This window comes from Mirounga leonina, unplaced genomic scaffold (assembly GCF_011800145.1).
Source record: "Mirounga leonina isolate KUSES-001 unplaced genomic scaffold, KU_Mleo_1.0 Mir_173, whole genome shotgun sequence".
NCBI lineage: Eukaryota > Metazoa > Chordata > Mammalia > Carnivora > Phocidae > Mirounga > Mirounga leonina.
In genome coordinates, this window is record NW_023270447.1 from 51,011,961 (window position 1) to 51,027,431 (window position 15,471).

A 15,471-nucleotide genomic window follows, 5' to 3' on the forward strand; every position below is an offset into this window, starting at 1 on the left:
AGACTGACTGTGGACCTCTGAGTGAGAAATAAATGGCTTTTATAATAAGCCACTGAGATTTGGGGGCTGTTTGTTATGTAACGTTGTATCAGCAATAGCTCGCCTAATATAATTTTAAGAGGAGGTTGGAGAATAAGAACCCTTTCTAGGATCACAGGAAGAACAGTCAGAGGGGAAGGAAGGAAATCGGGAGAGAGTGGGAAGAGGCCTTCGGGAGCATCCCGACCTCGGATGCTCTAAGGTGGGGACGGGGGGTGGTTCACGCCATTTGTACCATGTCCACGTGTCTTCTTTCCCCCAGGTGATGCTTGGGTCACCTTTGTTGCCTCCCTGGGCTTGAATCTGAATTCCAGATGTTGATAACTCCCCAGGCTCCATCTTCAGGGCAGACTTCGCTCCGGAGCTCCAGACTATAGTTTACCTGTCCCTGATAGCTCCATCTGGACATCCAATGGGCTTTTCCAACTCAGCACGTCCAAGACTGACCTCCTCTTACTTGCTACCCACAGACCTGCTTCCCTTCCTGGGCCCCCTGACAGAAAGCTCCCTCACCCATGCCAGAAACCCGGGAGTCAGTTTTCACACCCTCATATGCCGTCAGCAACTGAGCCCCGGGAACTCCCTTCCATCAGCTTCCCTCCAGCTCACTTGCCTCAGCACCTCTCACCACACCTGCTGTTGAGCCCCTCACGGCCTTCAGGGCTCCCTCTTCCTCCGGGCCTCCCAGAGTGCTCTTCCTAAAGCACAATGAGGTCATCCCTGGTGAAAGCCCCTGCCTGCAGGACAAAGACTGAACTTAGCCTGACACCCAAGGCCCTGAATGGTCCAGCTCTGTTGAATAAATTCGTGAACGCCATTCATTCTTGTCTGAAACATACTCCACACCTGCCCCCCAGCTTTCACTCAAACCTCAGTTTAGACCTGGCCTGGCCCTGACAGCTTTCCAGATGCTTCCCACCACTTCCCGCTCTGTCCCACCTCTCCCCTCACTGGACAAGTTTGAATGCCCCTCCTTTTTAGGTGCCCCTTTCAAAGCCCCATGACATCCCATATTGGACCCCTCCTGTGCCCTCCTCATCGCTCTTAGCTCAGTCTCTCTCCTTTCCGGTTTTTATTGTTGTAAAATATACGTCACATATAACTGTACCATTTTAACCAGTTTTCAGCGTACAGTTGAGTGGCGCTAAGTACATTCACACCGTTGTGGAGCCATCACCACCATCCATCTCCGGAACTTCATTTTTCCAAAGCAAAACTCTGTCTCCATTTAGCCAATAGCTCGAGTTCCCCCTGCCCTAGGCAGCCCCTGGCAGGCGCTGTCACATGTTCTGTGTCTATGAACTTCACTACTCTCGGTCGATCGTGCGAGTGGACTCATGCAGTATTTGTCCTTTTGTGTCTGCTTATCTCACGAGTCCTCGAGGTTCATCTATGTTGTAGCCTGTGTCAGAATTTCCTTCCTTTTTCTTTCTTTTTTTAGATTTTATTTATTTATTTGAGACCGAGAGAATGAGAGACAGAGAGCATGAGAGGGAGGAGGGTCAGAGGGAGAAGCAGACCCCCTGCCGAGCAGGGAGCCCGATGTGGGACTCGATCCAGGGACTCCAGGATCATGACCTGAGCCGAAGGCAGTCACTTAACAACTGAGCCACCCAGGCGCCCCATTTCCTTCCTTTTTCAAGGCTGAGTAACATTCCGTTGTAGGGATGCATCACACTGTCCATTCCTCGGCTGATGGACATTTGGTTCGAGTCCATGTTTTGGCTACTGTGAATCATGCCGCTATGATCATTCGTGTACAGATATCTGTTTGAGTCCCTGCTTTCGATTATTTTGGGTGTGTTCCTAGAGGCGGGATGGCTGGATCATATGGCAACTCTCTGTTTCATGTTTTGAGGAACATCCCTCCTGTTTTCCAGCGTGGCCGCACCAGTGTTCATTCCCCCCAACAGTGCACGAGGGTTCCCCATTCTCCGCATCCTCTGACACTTGATAGTTTCTTTGGTTTTTTTCTTTTTTCCTTTTTGCTATAATACCTATTATAAGGAGCATGAAAGTGGTAGCCCACTTGTGACTCCAGCCATTGCTACGGTTACCGGCTTCCCAAAATGTTACCTGACAGAGCCTCCCCTCCTGGGCGGAGAAGCTCTGGTTCTCTGCTCTGGGGTTTTCTCTGATGCCACAGCCAGGGGCATCTGCAGCACAGCCGGGGGGTCTGCTCCTGTCACAAGGACTAGTGATCAATAACTCCACCTGACAGGGCTCCTCCCTGCTGCAGACTTCCCTTCCCTACCTGGAACATTCTTCCTTTGTGTAGTTAACTCTCCCGCAGCCTTTAGAACTCAAATGTCACCTACACAGGGAAGCCCTCCTTGATCACCACTCCCTCCCCCACAGGCTCAGACTCTGTTATTCGCTCTTATAGCATCCTCTACTTGGCACGGTTTGTCATGACATATTTATCTGTGTGCCTATTGAATTAACCCTTCTCTTGCTCGCTGGACTGCGAGCTCTGAACAGAAGGAGACTGGGACTGTCTTGTTCACCCGGCATTCTCACACCTACCAGGAGGCACAGCCCATACCAGATGCTCAGAAAATCTTTGTTAAATCAATTATTTTATTCAACATTTAGCATGTTTTTACTGAGTACCTGTTCTAGAGGTGGGGATAAAACTCCCACAGAGCTTAAATTTTAATGAGGGAAAAAAGTAAGATAAACAAATAAACATATACTATGGTAGTTGGTGACGGTTGCTAGGGAGAAAACTAGACCAGGATGAGGGGGCAGGTGCCAGTCCACAGAGGTTGATTAGGGAGGGCTCTGGCCGTGTTCAGACCAGGGACCTGGAGGAAGTGAGGCATGTCTGGGGGGAGGTGTTCCAGGCAGAGGGAATGGAGTGGATAAAGATGCAGTGGGCGAGTGCACACAGAGACGTGCTGGCCCAAGGCCGGTAGGGGATGCAAGAGGGAGCTGCAAGGGGGACACTGCGGAAGGCTTCATGGTGGGTGGCATGGGAATGAACTCATGGCCAAGACATCCTGGAGAGGAGGTGGGGGAGGCGCGGCAGGAACCCGGGAAGGACCACAGCATCGGCTTCTCCTCCCCATCTACCCTTGGCAGGACCTCACCTTGTATGTTCTTGTACTTTTCAGTGGCCCTGGCTCAGGGCCCAGAGCTTAGTAGGTGCCTTCTGGATAGAACTAAACCCATTCAAGAAAATGCCCAAAACCATTTTGCTCTGACCAGGTGTCTCATCACAGGTGTGTGTCCAGCAGAAGACATTTCAAAATACATTTGATTTTAAACCTCACTTCACTTCCTTCTTCCTTAGCACCTCTCTTTTTGCGGGTTCTGCTGTGCTAATAACATCAGGAGTAATCATCTTTTTCAACTTACAGAATGTTTCTCCAATTACTATCGCTGCTGAGCCTCCAAACAGCCTTCAAGGCAGTGACTCTCCACTGTCCAGAGGAGATTGGAAGCACGGGCTTGGCCAGCACCAACTGACAGCTCAGCCCGCAATTCCCCCACAGTTCCTGCCCGCCATCCTATTGTCCACCCTGCACACTGACAGTGAGGTCCTCCTTTCCCAGACAGGCTCACAGAGGGGAGGTCACCTGCCCAACATCCACCAGACAGGCCTAGACGCTCTACCCCCAGCAGAGGAGCCCAAGGTTTTGACCAGAGGCACCTCCACTCAATTCCAGGACCCACTGTGCCAGGACAGGAGGGGGATGGGCTGCAGGTTCAGTGACCATTCAAATGGCCGCCCCCCCATCTCCTCCACCCCGGGTTAAGCCCACGGGCCTGAAGTCTTTTTCCTTTAGCCGCCACTTTTCCTTTAACCCCAATACCAAACTGATCCCAGAGCCCAGGATTTCTGCCCTCCAGTTTCTGGCAGCTGAGTGAAGGAGTGGCTATTCTAGCCCAAGCTTGGAGTTGACCTCTCCTTCTTCTCCTCTCCTACCTCATCTGCCTGTTCCTTCTCATTCTGGTCACTCAGTTATTTGAGTCTCCTTTTACCACAGTTGCTGGGCACTGGAGGTCCACGGGTGAATGATGACCATTCTCTGACCAGGAGGAACTCATACTCCCATGAGGGAGATGCACACATGTCCCCATCTATGCAGTGTGGCCAACTGCAATCTGTTGTGGTTTGGTTGGGGGGGGGGGTTCCCAGAGGCTGCCAGGGGACACCTGGCCCAGTCTGGGAGCTCAGGGAAGCTTCAGGCTTCCTGGTGGAGGTGCTACCTGCCCAGGCTGGATTTTAGAATTAGTAGGAGTCTGTCACAGAAAGAGGCTTTTAGACTGAGGATTTCCCAACAGCCTGAGCTCGATGGAGTAAAGATTTTTATTTGGTTTCTTACCCAGTACCTGGAACAATGCTTGGTATAGTAGATGCTCAATAGACATGTACTAAAAGAAAGAAGAAAAAAAGGAAGAGAGGTAGGGATAGAGAAAGGGAGGAGGAAAGAATGAATGAGTGTAGGGTGGATGAGTCTAGGGTGGATACAAACAATGACCTGGTGCATTCTGGGGACCAAAAGTACAGTAGTTCCTGGTGGCCCGTAGTTTAGGTGGGTGGAGCTGGGAGAGGGGCCTTATCTCATCCCATTGTCAGTGGTGTCCCTTTCTTATCTCCCCCCTGGGCCCAGAGCTACTTTGAGGATGAGACCATTTTTTCCTCTCGTGGTTCCCCAGTTCCTGGTATGTACACTGAATGTTGATGTACACGCAGGTATCGAACCTGTGCTGGGTGGTGGAGACACACAGATGACTCAGAGTTAGATCCTCTCCCTGCCAGGTCTGGCGGAGGAGACAGACAGTAAACAACACGGGCTACAACAGTAGGCAGAATGAACACGGAGAGCCACTATGGAGGTTCAAGCAAAATGAGACCAAGCAAAGGGATGGATGAGTTTTGTTCCGGGAGTGAAAAGCAAAGAAGTTTTAGAGGAGAAGATGGCACTGAACAGGATGTTAGCCCTAAGGAATGGTCAAAGTGGGATGTTGGGGAGGGAGGCATTCCAGGTAGAGACACCAGACCCAAAGACGTGGTCTGGGGAAGGTGCAGCTGGGGGATTCAGTGGGGAAAGGTAGGCTGGGGTTTGGAATGCTGTTCTTGGGTGTTGGGACTTGCTTCTGATCTGACTGCATCTTGGATCACTGGGTGTATACCTGGTTGGGGCTGCTGAGTGGTCCTGCTTCCCAGGAGCCCATCAACTCCCTTCTCTCCAGCAGGCTGGGGGGTTCCCTGCTCTCTCTGTCTGGGTCCTCTCACTGTCTCTTTTCGCTTCACCAAGAACCTACTGACATGGGGCCTCATTCTGTGTCAAGCCCTAGCAAAGGGCAGACCACAAGGACAGGGTGCCGTCTAGCACAGGTTCCCTGGACGCCACTCCTCTTACCACACATGCTCCCGAAGAAGGTGCTAGTACTTTTTTTGGTGGTGGTGGGGGGTGCGGGGGGTGGGGGAGGTGGGGGGGTGGGGGAAGAAAACTATAGAAGGGAAACCAGCATCATAGAACATCAGATTGCAAGAGATATTAAAGATCTTCTAACCCTCCTTTCCCATTTGACAGATGAGGAAAATGATGCCCAAACAGATAGGTTTGTGCTGCAGGCAGGGCATGGCCAACTTGGTAGACACTGCCATAGTAGAGCCAGAGAAGGGCAGTGTTTTCCTTTAGCCAGGAGCTGACCGATACTCATGATACTCAAAATCTTTGGTCCTTGCAGACCCAAGATGAGTCAGGCTTCTTGTGAGTCAGTCTGTTGACAAGCCATCCTTGGCCATTCCTAGCCCATCAAAAATAGAAGTCCAGGGGAAGGGGATGAACAGGCCAATTTAATTAGTGTGGGCTCTAAGGTACCTTAAGTTAGCCCTATTAAATTAAACCGCCTAGGGGAAAAAAATAACTGTAATTATTTCCTTCTCTCCCCTATCGTTGTATTTCAACTCCCTCCCAACCTCCATGCTTCTCTCATTCACAAAACCACCTTTAAACTAGGGGCTAGCATACAGACAACCATAGACTAGGGTTCAGTATTTCCCTTTTTCTGTCCCCTTCCCCTGCGATCTCTAGGTCCCAGCAGAGAACACAGTGCGTCCAGAGGCATCCGTAGGGCCTGGCTGTATTCTAATTTAGGGAGGCTTGTTACACTGAGTAGAACATTATTCCAAAAATGCACCGAGTCTCCTTCCTGAACCAAGGCAGATCTGTTTGCTGCGGGGCATTTCTTTTAAAAGCCCCTTTTCTCTTTTCAACAGATCAGAATAAGCAAACTTTAATGGTAGGGAATTATTCTTTATTTTGTTGAAATTTAGTTCTGAGTTTTCCTACTTGAAACGTGTTTTCCCCAGGACACTGACCTATCCTTTAATTGTTTGGTGCTGTTTGGTGCGAGGCATGTTAGGGGGAGGGGCGTTACTTGTTTATTGGAACAGCGCAGTTAAAAAAAAAAAATCAACCTAGGCTAACAGTTTCAAGGCTCCCCTAAAGATGTATCCAAACAGGCAGCCAATCAGCGCTTACACAGCTTTTTCTGCTTGACTCTTTTAAAGAGACAGTGCCGACAGTGTTTTATCACATTTAAAGAGAACCGCGCTCTAAAAGCAGTCTGAAAATGGGGGAGTCTTCCCCTATTTCGCTGGTTTCTGGTCTAATAAGGGAGTCATAGTGTGTACTTGGGGTTCTCAGCGTGGGCAGAAAGGAGTCAGCAGCAAATAGCTGGGTCACTCTGCCAGCCCCCCCCCCCATTTCCCATTGTACACCTGGGTCACTGACAATGGAAGCTTCCCCTCCCCCCAAGCCTGACTCTCACCCCGCTCCACTCCCCAATTTAGCTCCATTTATTTGAAGTTTGCTGATTTCTGTGGCGCGCATTCCACGTTGCAGGGCACCCAGGTGACGCCCCCGTACCCCGGAACGGCACAGTCTCCTGTGGAGAAGCCAAGGGGCTAACTTGCCAGGGTTGGCCGACCTTAGAAATTTGGGAGCAATCACTCTCCCTTCTCTTAACACAAGTCTCCCGTCCCCTCCCCCAGGTTCCCCAAAGCACGCCAAGGACCTTTTTCGCGCGGCTCCACTTTGGGGCTTTCCAAAGTATTTTAATGATGTAGTAAAGGAGCAGCCGCGCGCCTCGGCGCCGGCTCGAGCCGCCCAGCTCGCAGCGTGGAGCCCCGGGCCCGGCGCTCGGAAGGCGGACTGGGCAAGAGGGAGGGCCGGGGGCGGGGCGGCTGGGGAGCGCACTGGAGTCTGGGGAGGGGGTCGGGGTCGGAGCCCAGGGAGGAGGGCAGGCGAGGGGGAGGGGGAGATAAGGGCTGGGCCGTCGCAGGCCAGGCGGTGGAAAGGAGGGGGGGAAGGAGGTGAGGGGCAGATAAGGGAGAGGGACGTGGCGGGAGGGAGCCGGCTGCGCTCCGCTTAGGGGTCCGCGCCCCCTCCCCTCCGACGCTGCCGCAGCGCCCCCCGCCCCCCAGTGGTCCCCGCCGCGGGGAGCGCCCGGCAAACCCCCTCGTCGCCGGGGCCGGGAGACCAGAGCTCCCCCAGCCCGATTCGAGTCCCCTCCCCACATCTACAGAAAAGAGAGGCGCGCGCCCCCGAGCACCCCCGGCTCGGCCGCAGGAGCAGGGGCAGCGGCTCGGTGGAGGCGGCCGCCGCGGGGACTGCCGCGGCCGGGCGCTGACAGGGCGTCCCTCCCGGCCGCCGGGCCCGCCCCCGCGCGCCGATTGGCCGAAGTGGCCATCAATCGGGGGACGTTGACGCCCGCCTCGCTTCCTCGCCCGGGTAGCCACGTTCGGTTGAGCTCCAAGTAGACCAGCGGCAGCGGCGGCGGCAGCGGTGCCGGAGGCGCAGAGGGCGGCGCAGGCGGAGCCGGGCGGGCGGGCGCGCGAGCGAGCCAGCGGGCGGCCGGGCCGGCGGGCGAGCGGCGGCGGCGGCAGCGGCACCCCAGGCCGAGCCGGCGCGGGAGGAGTTCCAGGGCGATGGGGCCGCGGCCGGGGCTGACGCTTTGACAGCTGGAAAGAGCGCGGAGCCAGCGCCTGGGGGGGGAGGGAGGGGAGCGCGGCGAGGAGAGCGCGAGCGGGCGAGCGAGCGAGGCCGGGGAGGGGGCCGGGAGCGAGGGGGCAGCTCGGGAGCAGCCGGAGCGGTAGCGGCGGCGGCGGCGAGGCTCGGCGCCCTCTTCTCTGCAAACCATGTTTGCCAAAGGCAAAGGCTCGGCGGTGCCCTCGGACGGGCAGGCTCGAGAAAAGTAAGCCCTATTTTCCAAGTGGCGGCCGCGCCGTCGCCGGGCTGCGGGAGGCCGGTGGGAGGCAGGTGGGCGGGCGGGGGCTGCTGCGCCCGGGGCCCGGCGCCGCCTGCCTGGCCCCTTCCCCGAGGCCGCGGCGGGCGGCGTGGGAGAGCCCATTGTTGGGAGGCGGCGGAGGCCGGGGCGTCGGGGGGCGCCGCCGGGGGAGGGGGCACCTGGTGGCCGCGGGGGTCCGCGGAGAGGGGTGGGCGAGGTCCGGAGCGCGAGGCTGGGCGCCCGCCGCGGCCGCCGCACTTTGCCCCGCGGGCGCGGGCAGGGGGCGCGTGGCTCCCACAGCCCCGAAGGCTCCTTTTGTCCGCCCGCGGCGTGAGGAGTGCGTGCCGGGGGCTTTGTTCGGCCGGGAGCGCTCTCCCTTGCCTGCCCTCGGCCTCGCCGCCCGCCCCGCGCCCTCCGGGGCGCCGCGCTGGGCAGGGACGGCGGCGCCGGTTTGGCCCTGGGCTTGGGGGACAGTTGCTTGGGGGGGGGACTGGTGAGGGTGGCGCTTTGCTGCCCTCTCCAGAGCGCGCTGAGCACCCCGGAGTCCAGGACTGAGTCTCCCTGGACCCTCAGAGCTGGAGAGAGGGTGGCAACGAGTGGGTCGGGAAAAGGAGGGAGGCTCAGGGGTCGGGAGGCTTGCGAGTTTGAGAGACCTAGGTGGGTTTGGCCCCGATGCCAGTTGGAAGTTCAAGTTTGGGGGCTGCTCTCTAGCCCTCGCGGCTCGAGGCAACGCGTCCCCTGGTACCCACCCCCTGAATGCTTCCACCCGCGGCCCCGAGGCAGGGCCAAGCTAGCTGCTCACCTCTGGTTGGGGCCACAATGGGACAGCGCAGGCAGGGCTGGAAGACGGCTGGCAAGGTCCAGAAGCGAGCGCCCCGTGTGATCTGACGAGTTCCCTCTCTTTCTGTGCCCCCTGCCCACTTTCCAGGTTAGCTTTATACGTCTACGAATATTTACTGCACGTAGGAGCACAGAAATCTGCACAGACCTTCTTGTCGGAGGTGAGTGGAATTCCCCCCCATCATCCAATTTCTTGACACCCCTTCTTCCCCACTATTCTTAGAGCCTTTGTTTTCAGGAGCAACCACTGTGGCCACCATTTTGAATTTTTATCACCTTTTGGCATTTATTGTTAGTTGGTTTTCTCAGCCTTTTGGCTCTGGGAAGCCCCCAGCCCACCCTTCCTCTCTGCTCCTCTAAGCGGTCTCTGCTCTCTGCTTTCCAGATTCGATGGGAAAAAAACATCACGTTGGGAGAACCGCCTGGGTTTTTGCACTCGTGGTGGTGGTAAGTTTGTGTGATAGTTTTGTGTGTGTGTTTGTTTTGTTCTGAGACCTGGGTCTGGGTGAACAAAGACAGGAGGCCTGGAGCGGACCCCCATGCCTTAGCTCTTGGGCTTGGCATGGAACAGGGCACCTCTGGGCACTCAGACCAGGGCTGGTGAAGGAGGAAAAGGACAGGAGAGGCTGCTGCCTGAAGTTTTTGCCTTCTCTTTCCCCTCCTATTGAGAACCTACTGAATTGTGCCTAGTGTTTATACAGAAACTCCTTTACTTTTCTGTCTTTCTCTGGGGCACCAGGCCGGGGGGGGGGGGGGGGGTTGAAAAAACCTTGAAGGGTTTTTGTCAGTTCTGCATGCTGCTTTAATTAGAGGGAGTGGGGGTGGGGTAGGGTGGAGAGGATACCAGGTCTGTTTTACCACTGGCCTGTCCCTTTTTCTTCTGTGAGCTCAAAACCTTGAGAGAGCAACTCTACTGGGGCCTTTCCCAGGCACCCTGAGAAAAAGCAAGAAGGGGCTGCCACTTCCTTTAAAGATACTGATTCAGACGGACTGGACCTTCCTCTCCTCTGTGGGCCCTCCCCTCAACCCCCAGCATCCCTAAAACCACAAAGTTTCATTTTACCAAGAACCTTAACTGGTTGGCGTTGACCTCACAGAGTGCTTGTGGTTGGAAGTGGTAGTTAGTGGCTCTCCCTTATTTGTGACCCTTTCCCTCCTTTATTTGGGTCCTGCTGGGGTGGGAGATCTGTAGGTCTGGTCTCCTTGTAGGTTTGCGTAAGAACGGAGGCTTAGGGTCAGCAGGAGTGAGTCACTGTGAGTGTAAGACCTGGATGTTTTGCGGGACCGATTGGTTGAGTCTTTGACATCCTTTTGAAAAGGACAAGAAAGCAGAATGGCTTTTGATATTTTGGTGGAGTTCAGAAGGATTGGAGTGCCATGTCTTGGGATCTTAGCGTGCGTTTACCTGACCACCAGTTCAGGTTACTGTTCCGAGTCTCTTTGAAATGCGGGGGGATGAAGTGTCTGTTCTAACTTGCACAGAGAAAATGAGTTTTTAATGACTTCTGCCAACCTTGGAACTGCGGTGTTGGGGCCTGAGGATTCTACCTGTAGGAGTGGGTGATAGGCTTTCTGGGGTTGTTTTTGGAGAGGAGTATGTGAGCGGGGTGGTGCGTCTGACCATCACGGATTTTGCAGAAGCTCAGGTTTAGGAGTAAAAGTTACTGAGAAGGGGCCAGGGAGTTTGTAGCGTTCGAAATCTTCAGTGTGCGGAGAAGTTAATCAAATGTGTACAGCTTCAGGGGACAGAAAAGAATGTTTTTGAGCCTCCTTCTGGAGCTACTAGAAGCCTTCGATTTTCTTGTTCTGTCGGGAAGCGCCACCCCCCCCATCTTGACCTGCCTTTCTCTCAGCCCCAGGAACGTGGAGAGTCTGTTGTGCTGAACCTGAGCAGTGGTGGCTCTGAGTGGCCGTGTCCGTGGTCTTGTTAGTTAGAAGTTGCTTCTGTGCCATTTGACACTGAGCAAATGACAGCTGAGGCTCTCCAGGTGGGAGGAAGCCCCGGCGCTCGGGCGCTCATTCGGAGTTAGTCAGGCCCTGGAATTCAGACACCTTGAGTGAGATGGCTTGTCTGATGACCCGCTGAGCTAGCTGTTGGTGTTGGGGACAGGAGCACTAGACCGAGAATCAGACTTCTGCTCTGGTGCCCGTTTCCTTCAGGTGGGTTCCCAGTCCTGGGCCTTGGGCTCCTGACCCGGAGAGGGTTTCTAAGGCCCCGTATTAATACCAATGACTACCCTGTGTTTGTGTAAGGTTTTACTGGCTGGCAGATAACTTGTAGGTCTGTTCTCATGTAATACAAAGTGTTAGGGTGACTACACCAAATCTTGGAGGGGGAGAAAGCAGAGATATCTAAGCCTTCCTCCTGCCCCCCCCCCCCCCCTTTGCTGGATAGGTGGACAGTTGCCTTTCTGGGGAGGGCTATTTTAACATGAAAGGACAAGATACTTGGTTGTGGACAACATCTCCTTTGGCTAATTGACATGCATTCTTTGGGTGGGGGGGATGGTTCTTGCATAAGAATTCCTTGGGGGTGGGCCTGGATGGGAGTGGGGGTGAGATGGGAGGGGTGGGGGTGTGGGCTCTGGGCTCTGGGATTAAGAACCTGTAGGTTTCCTTTATCACTAGTCACCCAGATTGCTCCGCATATGAATCATAGTCCTGACTTTGACAGCTTAACCTTTTTATGAAATGTAGCCATTTTGGTTGGGGGGATGGGGGTAAAAGGAGCACAGATGAAGCAGGCCTGGATTCTTATCCAGATTCCTACCTGTCCTATCTGGGCACCCATAAATGGGTTGTACTAATCCATCCAAACTTCAGTTGCCCCTTGAATAAAGTAGGGATAGTCATCTACCTTATAGCCCTGCGGTAGTTACAAGCAGGGTCATGGGTGTGAGGCATCCAGCGCACAGTAGGTGCCTGATGGATGAGAACTAACGCTCTTACTACAAAGGTCTGGCTTGCCAGAAGAGGTTGGTCCATTGTGTTTTCAAGACCAAGTTTGCCCAAAAGGTTGGAAATGTGGGGTTGGAGCCTTTGGGAGATGCCATGCTGTTAGTCCCGCACATTGTACACTTGTCGTTGGTACACCAGTAATAATTAGTAACCCGATCTTATTTTATTTTTCGACTTGCAGCGTATTTTGGGACCTTTACTGTGCAGCTCCTGAAAGGCGAGACACTTGTGAACATTCGAGTGAAGCAAAAGCCTTTCATGATTACGTGAGTAACAAATTTTTAATCCTGGCAATAATTACAGGGTTGGATAGCTCTAACTTCTTTAGCACCAGAAGCAAATACACAGCCAATTGGCAGTGGTCTTTGTTTTCTCCTGGCCTTTTTTTTGTTCTGCCCACCTCCCTGCTGCCCTTGCCCTGTTCTAACTTGGGGGACGGTGTTTCATAATGTTGTAATTATGCAAAAGAGTGTAGATACCTATCTGGAGGATTAAATGGTGGTGTTCAGGGCTCAGCCATGAGAGGTTGATGTTCAGAGTGGACAGTTAGCTGGGAAAGGACTGAGCCTCCTTGGTGTTGGTTTAATTAAAAAATTGGCCGCCACCACCGCCGCAGAAGAAGCAAATCTGAAACTTGTGTTTCAGAGCAGAAGGAGTGGTTGAGTGAAGTTTGGTGAAATGGCCTGTTTCTTTACTTTCCAGGGAGCAGGCTTTTCAAATTATGGTTTTGTGTGTGTGTGTGTGTGTGTATGTGTGTTGGAGGACTCATGTTGTGCCCAATAAGATCATGTATACTTTGAGGTCCTTGGCTGGTCCATAATCTTGTGTTCAAAATGTTCTTGTGAAGATAGTTAATTTCATCACCTCATAGCTCTTGCTACCCTATCATTCATCCTCTACCTGGATGAGTTTCTTAAGATTTATGAAATGCTTATAAGAGCGATGTCTGCCGCATATCCATCTCCCATGGCAGTCCCCCTCCAAAAAAAAAAAAAAAATTAGACTCCAAACATGGGTTGGAGTCAGAATTTATGATCAGATGAAACACGATCTGGGGGATGTGGGAGATGGAAGGGGAAGTGTCTGCGGTTCTTCCCAGCCTCCTTCCAGTCTTCGCTTCCCACTGGCCTTGTAGATGGGGTGTGTGTGTGTGTGTGTGACAGAGTGTCAGCACGCGCGCACATGCACGTAAGAGGTGGTTTATTTGGTCTTGCACTTTGTCATGCGGTGGGTAGGAATGGTGTCCAAGCTCTCGAGCATGGAAGTTGGTTTCTTGAATGTCGTCGGGGCCCACCCACTTTGCCAGGCCACGTGTGTCCCCTGCGTGCAGAGGTGGGGGACACACCTGGGACACTAGAAACTGGCCTAGGACCCCGGAACCCATCTGGTTGAATTTCACAAGCGGTCAAATCCCATTACCATGCATATCTTTATGGTGACAATTTGTCCTGTAATGCGAAGAGTTAGAGATTCCGCGGGAGGCTCACTGGTTTTGAGGCTATTCAACGGGATGAAGTTTTGTTGTGACTGAAAAGGTAATGCCCTTGGAACAGACTGCTGTGGAAAGGGACCGGTTCTTGTGCCGTCTCCAGGACTGAGAGAGAGAAGCTGGCGAACAGTACTTACGGTCTGGTAAACTTTTAGTAGTTAAAGGTGAGGTGACTGGTTCTCTTGTGATGTGGTTCTTCTGGGAAAATCCGTGGTGATGATCATAGCGTCTCCTGAGCTGGAGGTTGGGGGAGGAGGCCAGAAGGTACATGAGGCATATAAAAATAGTTGGTGAATTTGACCCCTTTTTCCGAGTAAAAATCTTCCTTTTTTTTTTTTTTTTTTTAAAACGTACGGAGAGCCCATTCCTGCATGGCCAGTTTTGCTGTGCAAATGGTTTCGTTTTGGAGTTGGGGGGATAGGCGGACGTGCCTATTTCAAGTAAATCCCTTGATAGAGGATGTCCGTGCTATCTTTTGCAAGCTATCAGAGAAGTAAATAATTTTTAACCAAGTTTGGTGCTCTAGCAAATGATGTAAGGTTGTGGCAATTTGTGGTTTGGTCTGCCACCTTGAAACAATATGGGTGGCCGTGAAAGCTTGCATGGGTTTGCTTTCCATAACTTGTTAGGGAATGGTGGCAGAATTATGTGGCGAGTACTGAAATTGGCGTGGACATGTAGAAGATGCTACCAAGCATTGAGGTCACAGACATGGGGGTCAAAACCCTTTTTCCTAGATTGGAATCCACTTGGTGTCATTGGCCTGAGAGTAAGATCGTGCAGGGGGAGGAATGGAGTGATGAATGGCGGCAGAGAGGGAACATCTGTATGGAGAAGGAGTTACATGGTGGCACTGGGCTGCAGGGGTGACAGGAGCAACTGGTAAATTAAGAGAAATTTAAGAAAATTAAGAAAATGAACCCTCTTTTTTCTTTGTCCTTCTCAGATCTTCATGTGTTCTCTCCATTCCCATGGCTACCATCTAGTTAGCCCTCATTCCTTCTTGCTAGAATTATTGTTGTTGTCTCTTTCCAGGCCCCCTTCCTCTTGTCTGGAATGCATGCCTCTCTTATCCATTCAAATCCTATCCATCTTTTAACTTCTTTGTGGACTTTTATGATAGTTTTCAGCACACTCTGATCACTCCATCTCATTATCTATGGAAACCATCTATACAGAGCCTTTGTTGGCGGCTTTCCATGTGCTGGGCCCCTGTGCTGAGCGCTTTGGTTCAGTCTCTCATTTCAAGCTGCCAGTGGCCAGGTGAGAGGAGTTGTTAACTCCATTTTGCAGATGAGGAAGCTGAGGCACAGAGAGGTTAATTCGCAGCTAAGGGGTAGAATGAGAATCCAAACACAGGCCATCACCAACTCCAGAATCGCTGCTCCTAACTGCCAAGGCTCAGCCCTGCAGGTCCGTGGCAAGTGTCATTTGTTTGCACCTATTCCGACTAACTTCTCTCTCAGGCTTGTCTTTCCAACCACAGCTTATTAATTTTTTCCGTGCCAGACACCATTCATCGATCTACAGAGCTATTCATCTCTGTAGCTCCCACAATACCTTGCACACAGTAGGCATGCGTGCTAATTGAATGAAGGGGTTAAGGAACTATGGGTAAGAAAAAATAGGTAATTTGGGGTCACTGAGGAGCCTGGCCTAGAACAGCCATTGAAATATTGGAAGATGGTTCCTTTGGTGATTTCACTTCTGCTGGGTGATCTTGAGCCAGGTGATTCTAGTGCTGGTTAACTAGTTACCTTACATCTTGTCAATAAGAGTGTGCAGTAACTGGCCTTCCCTTTGCCATTGAGGCGATTCAAAGATTCTCCTAGTTTGTGGGGGAGATTGCGCAGCCCAGGTACCCACCCAGGCCTTGATGGGGGTAGTGAGTATTAAGT

At 52.9% G+C, this 15,471-nt stretch overlaps 1 protein-coding gene across 3 annotated transcripts in view; it reads left to right on the forward strand.

Moving 5' to 3' along the window:
• The first annotated feature begins 8,069 nt into the window (after window positions 1–8,069).
• SSBP3 (single stranded DNA binding protein 3) overlaps window positions 8,070–15,471 on the forward strand; it is a 162,619-nt gene continuing 155,217 nt past the window's right edge. For all 3 annotated transcript variants that reach the window (XM_035018477.1, XM_035018478.1, XM_035018479.1), the window contains exons 1-4: window positions 8,070–8,253; window positions 9,215–9,287; window positions 9,512–9,573; window positions 12,266–12,350. In XM_035018477.1, coding sequence (XP_034874368.1) covers window positions 8,198–8,253; window positions 9,215–9,287; window positions 9,512–9,573; window positions 12,266–12,350 — 276 coding nt within the window. In that variant the 5' untranslated portion in view covers window positions 8,070–8,197. The remainder of the gene's footprint in view (window positions 8,254–9,214; window positions 9,288–9,511; window positions 9,574–12,265; window positions 12,351–15,471) is intronic.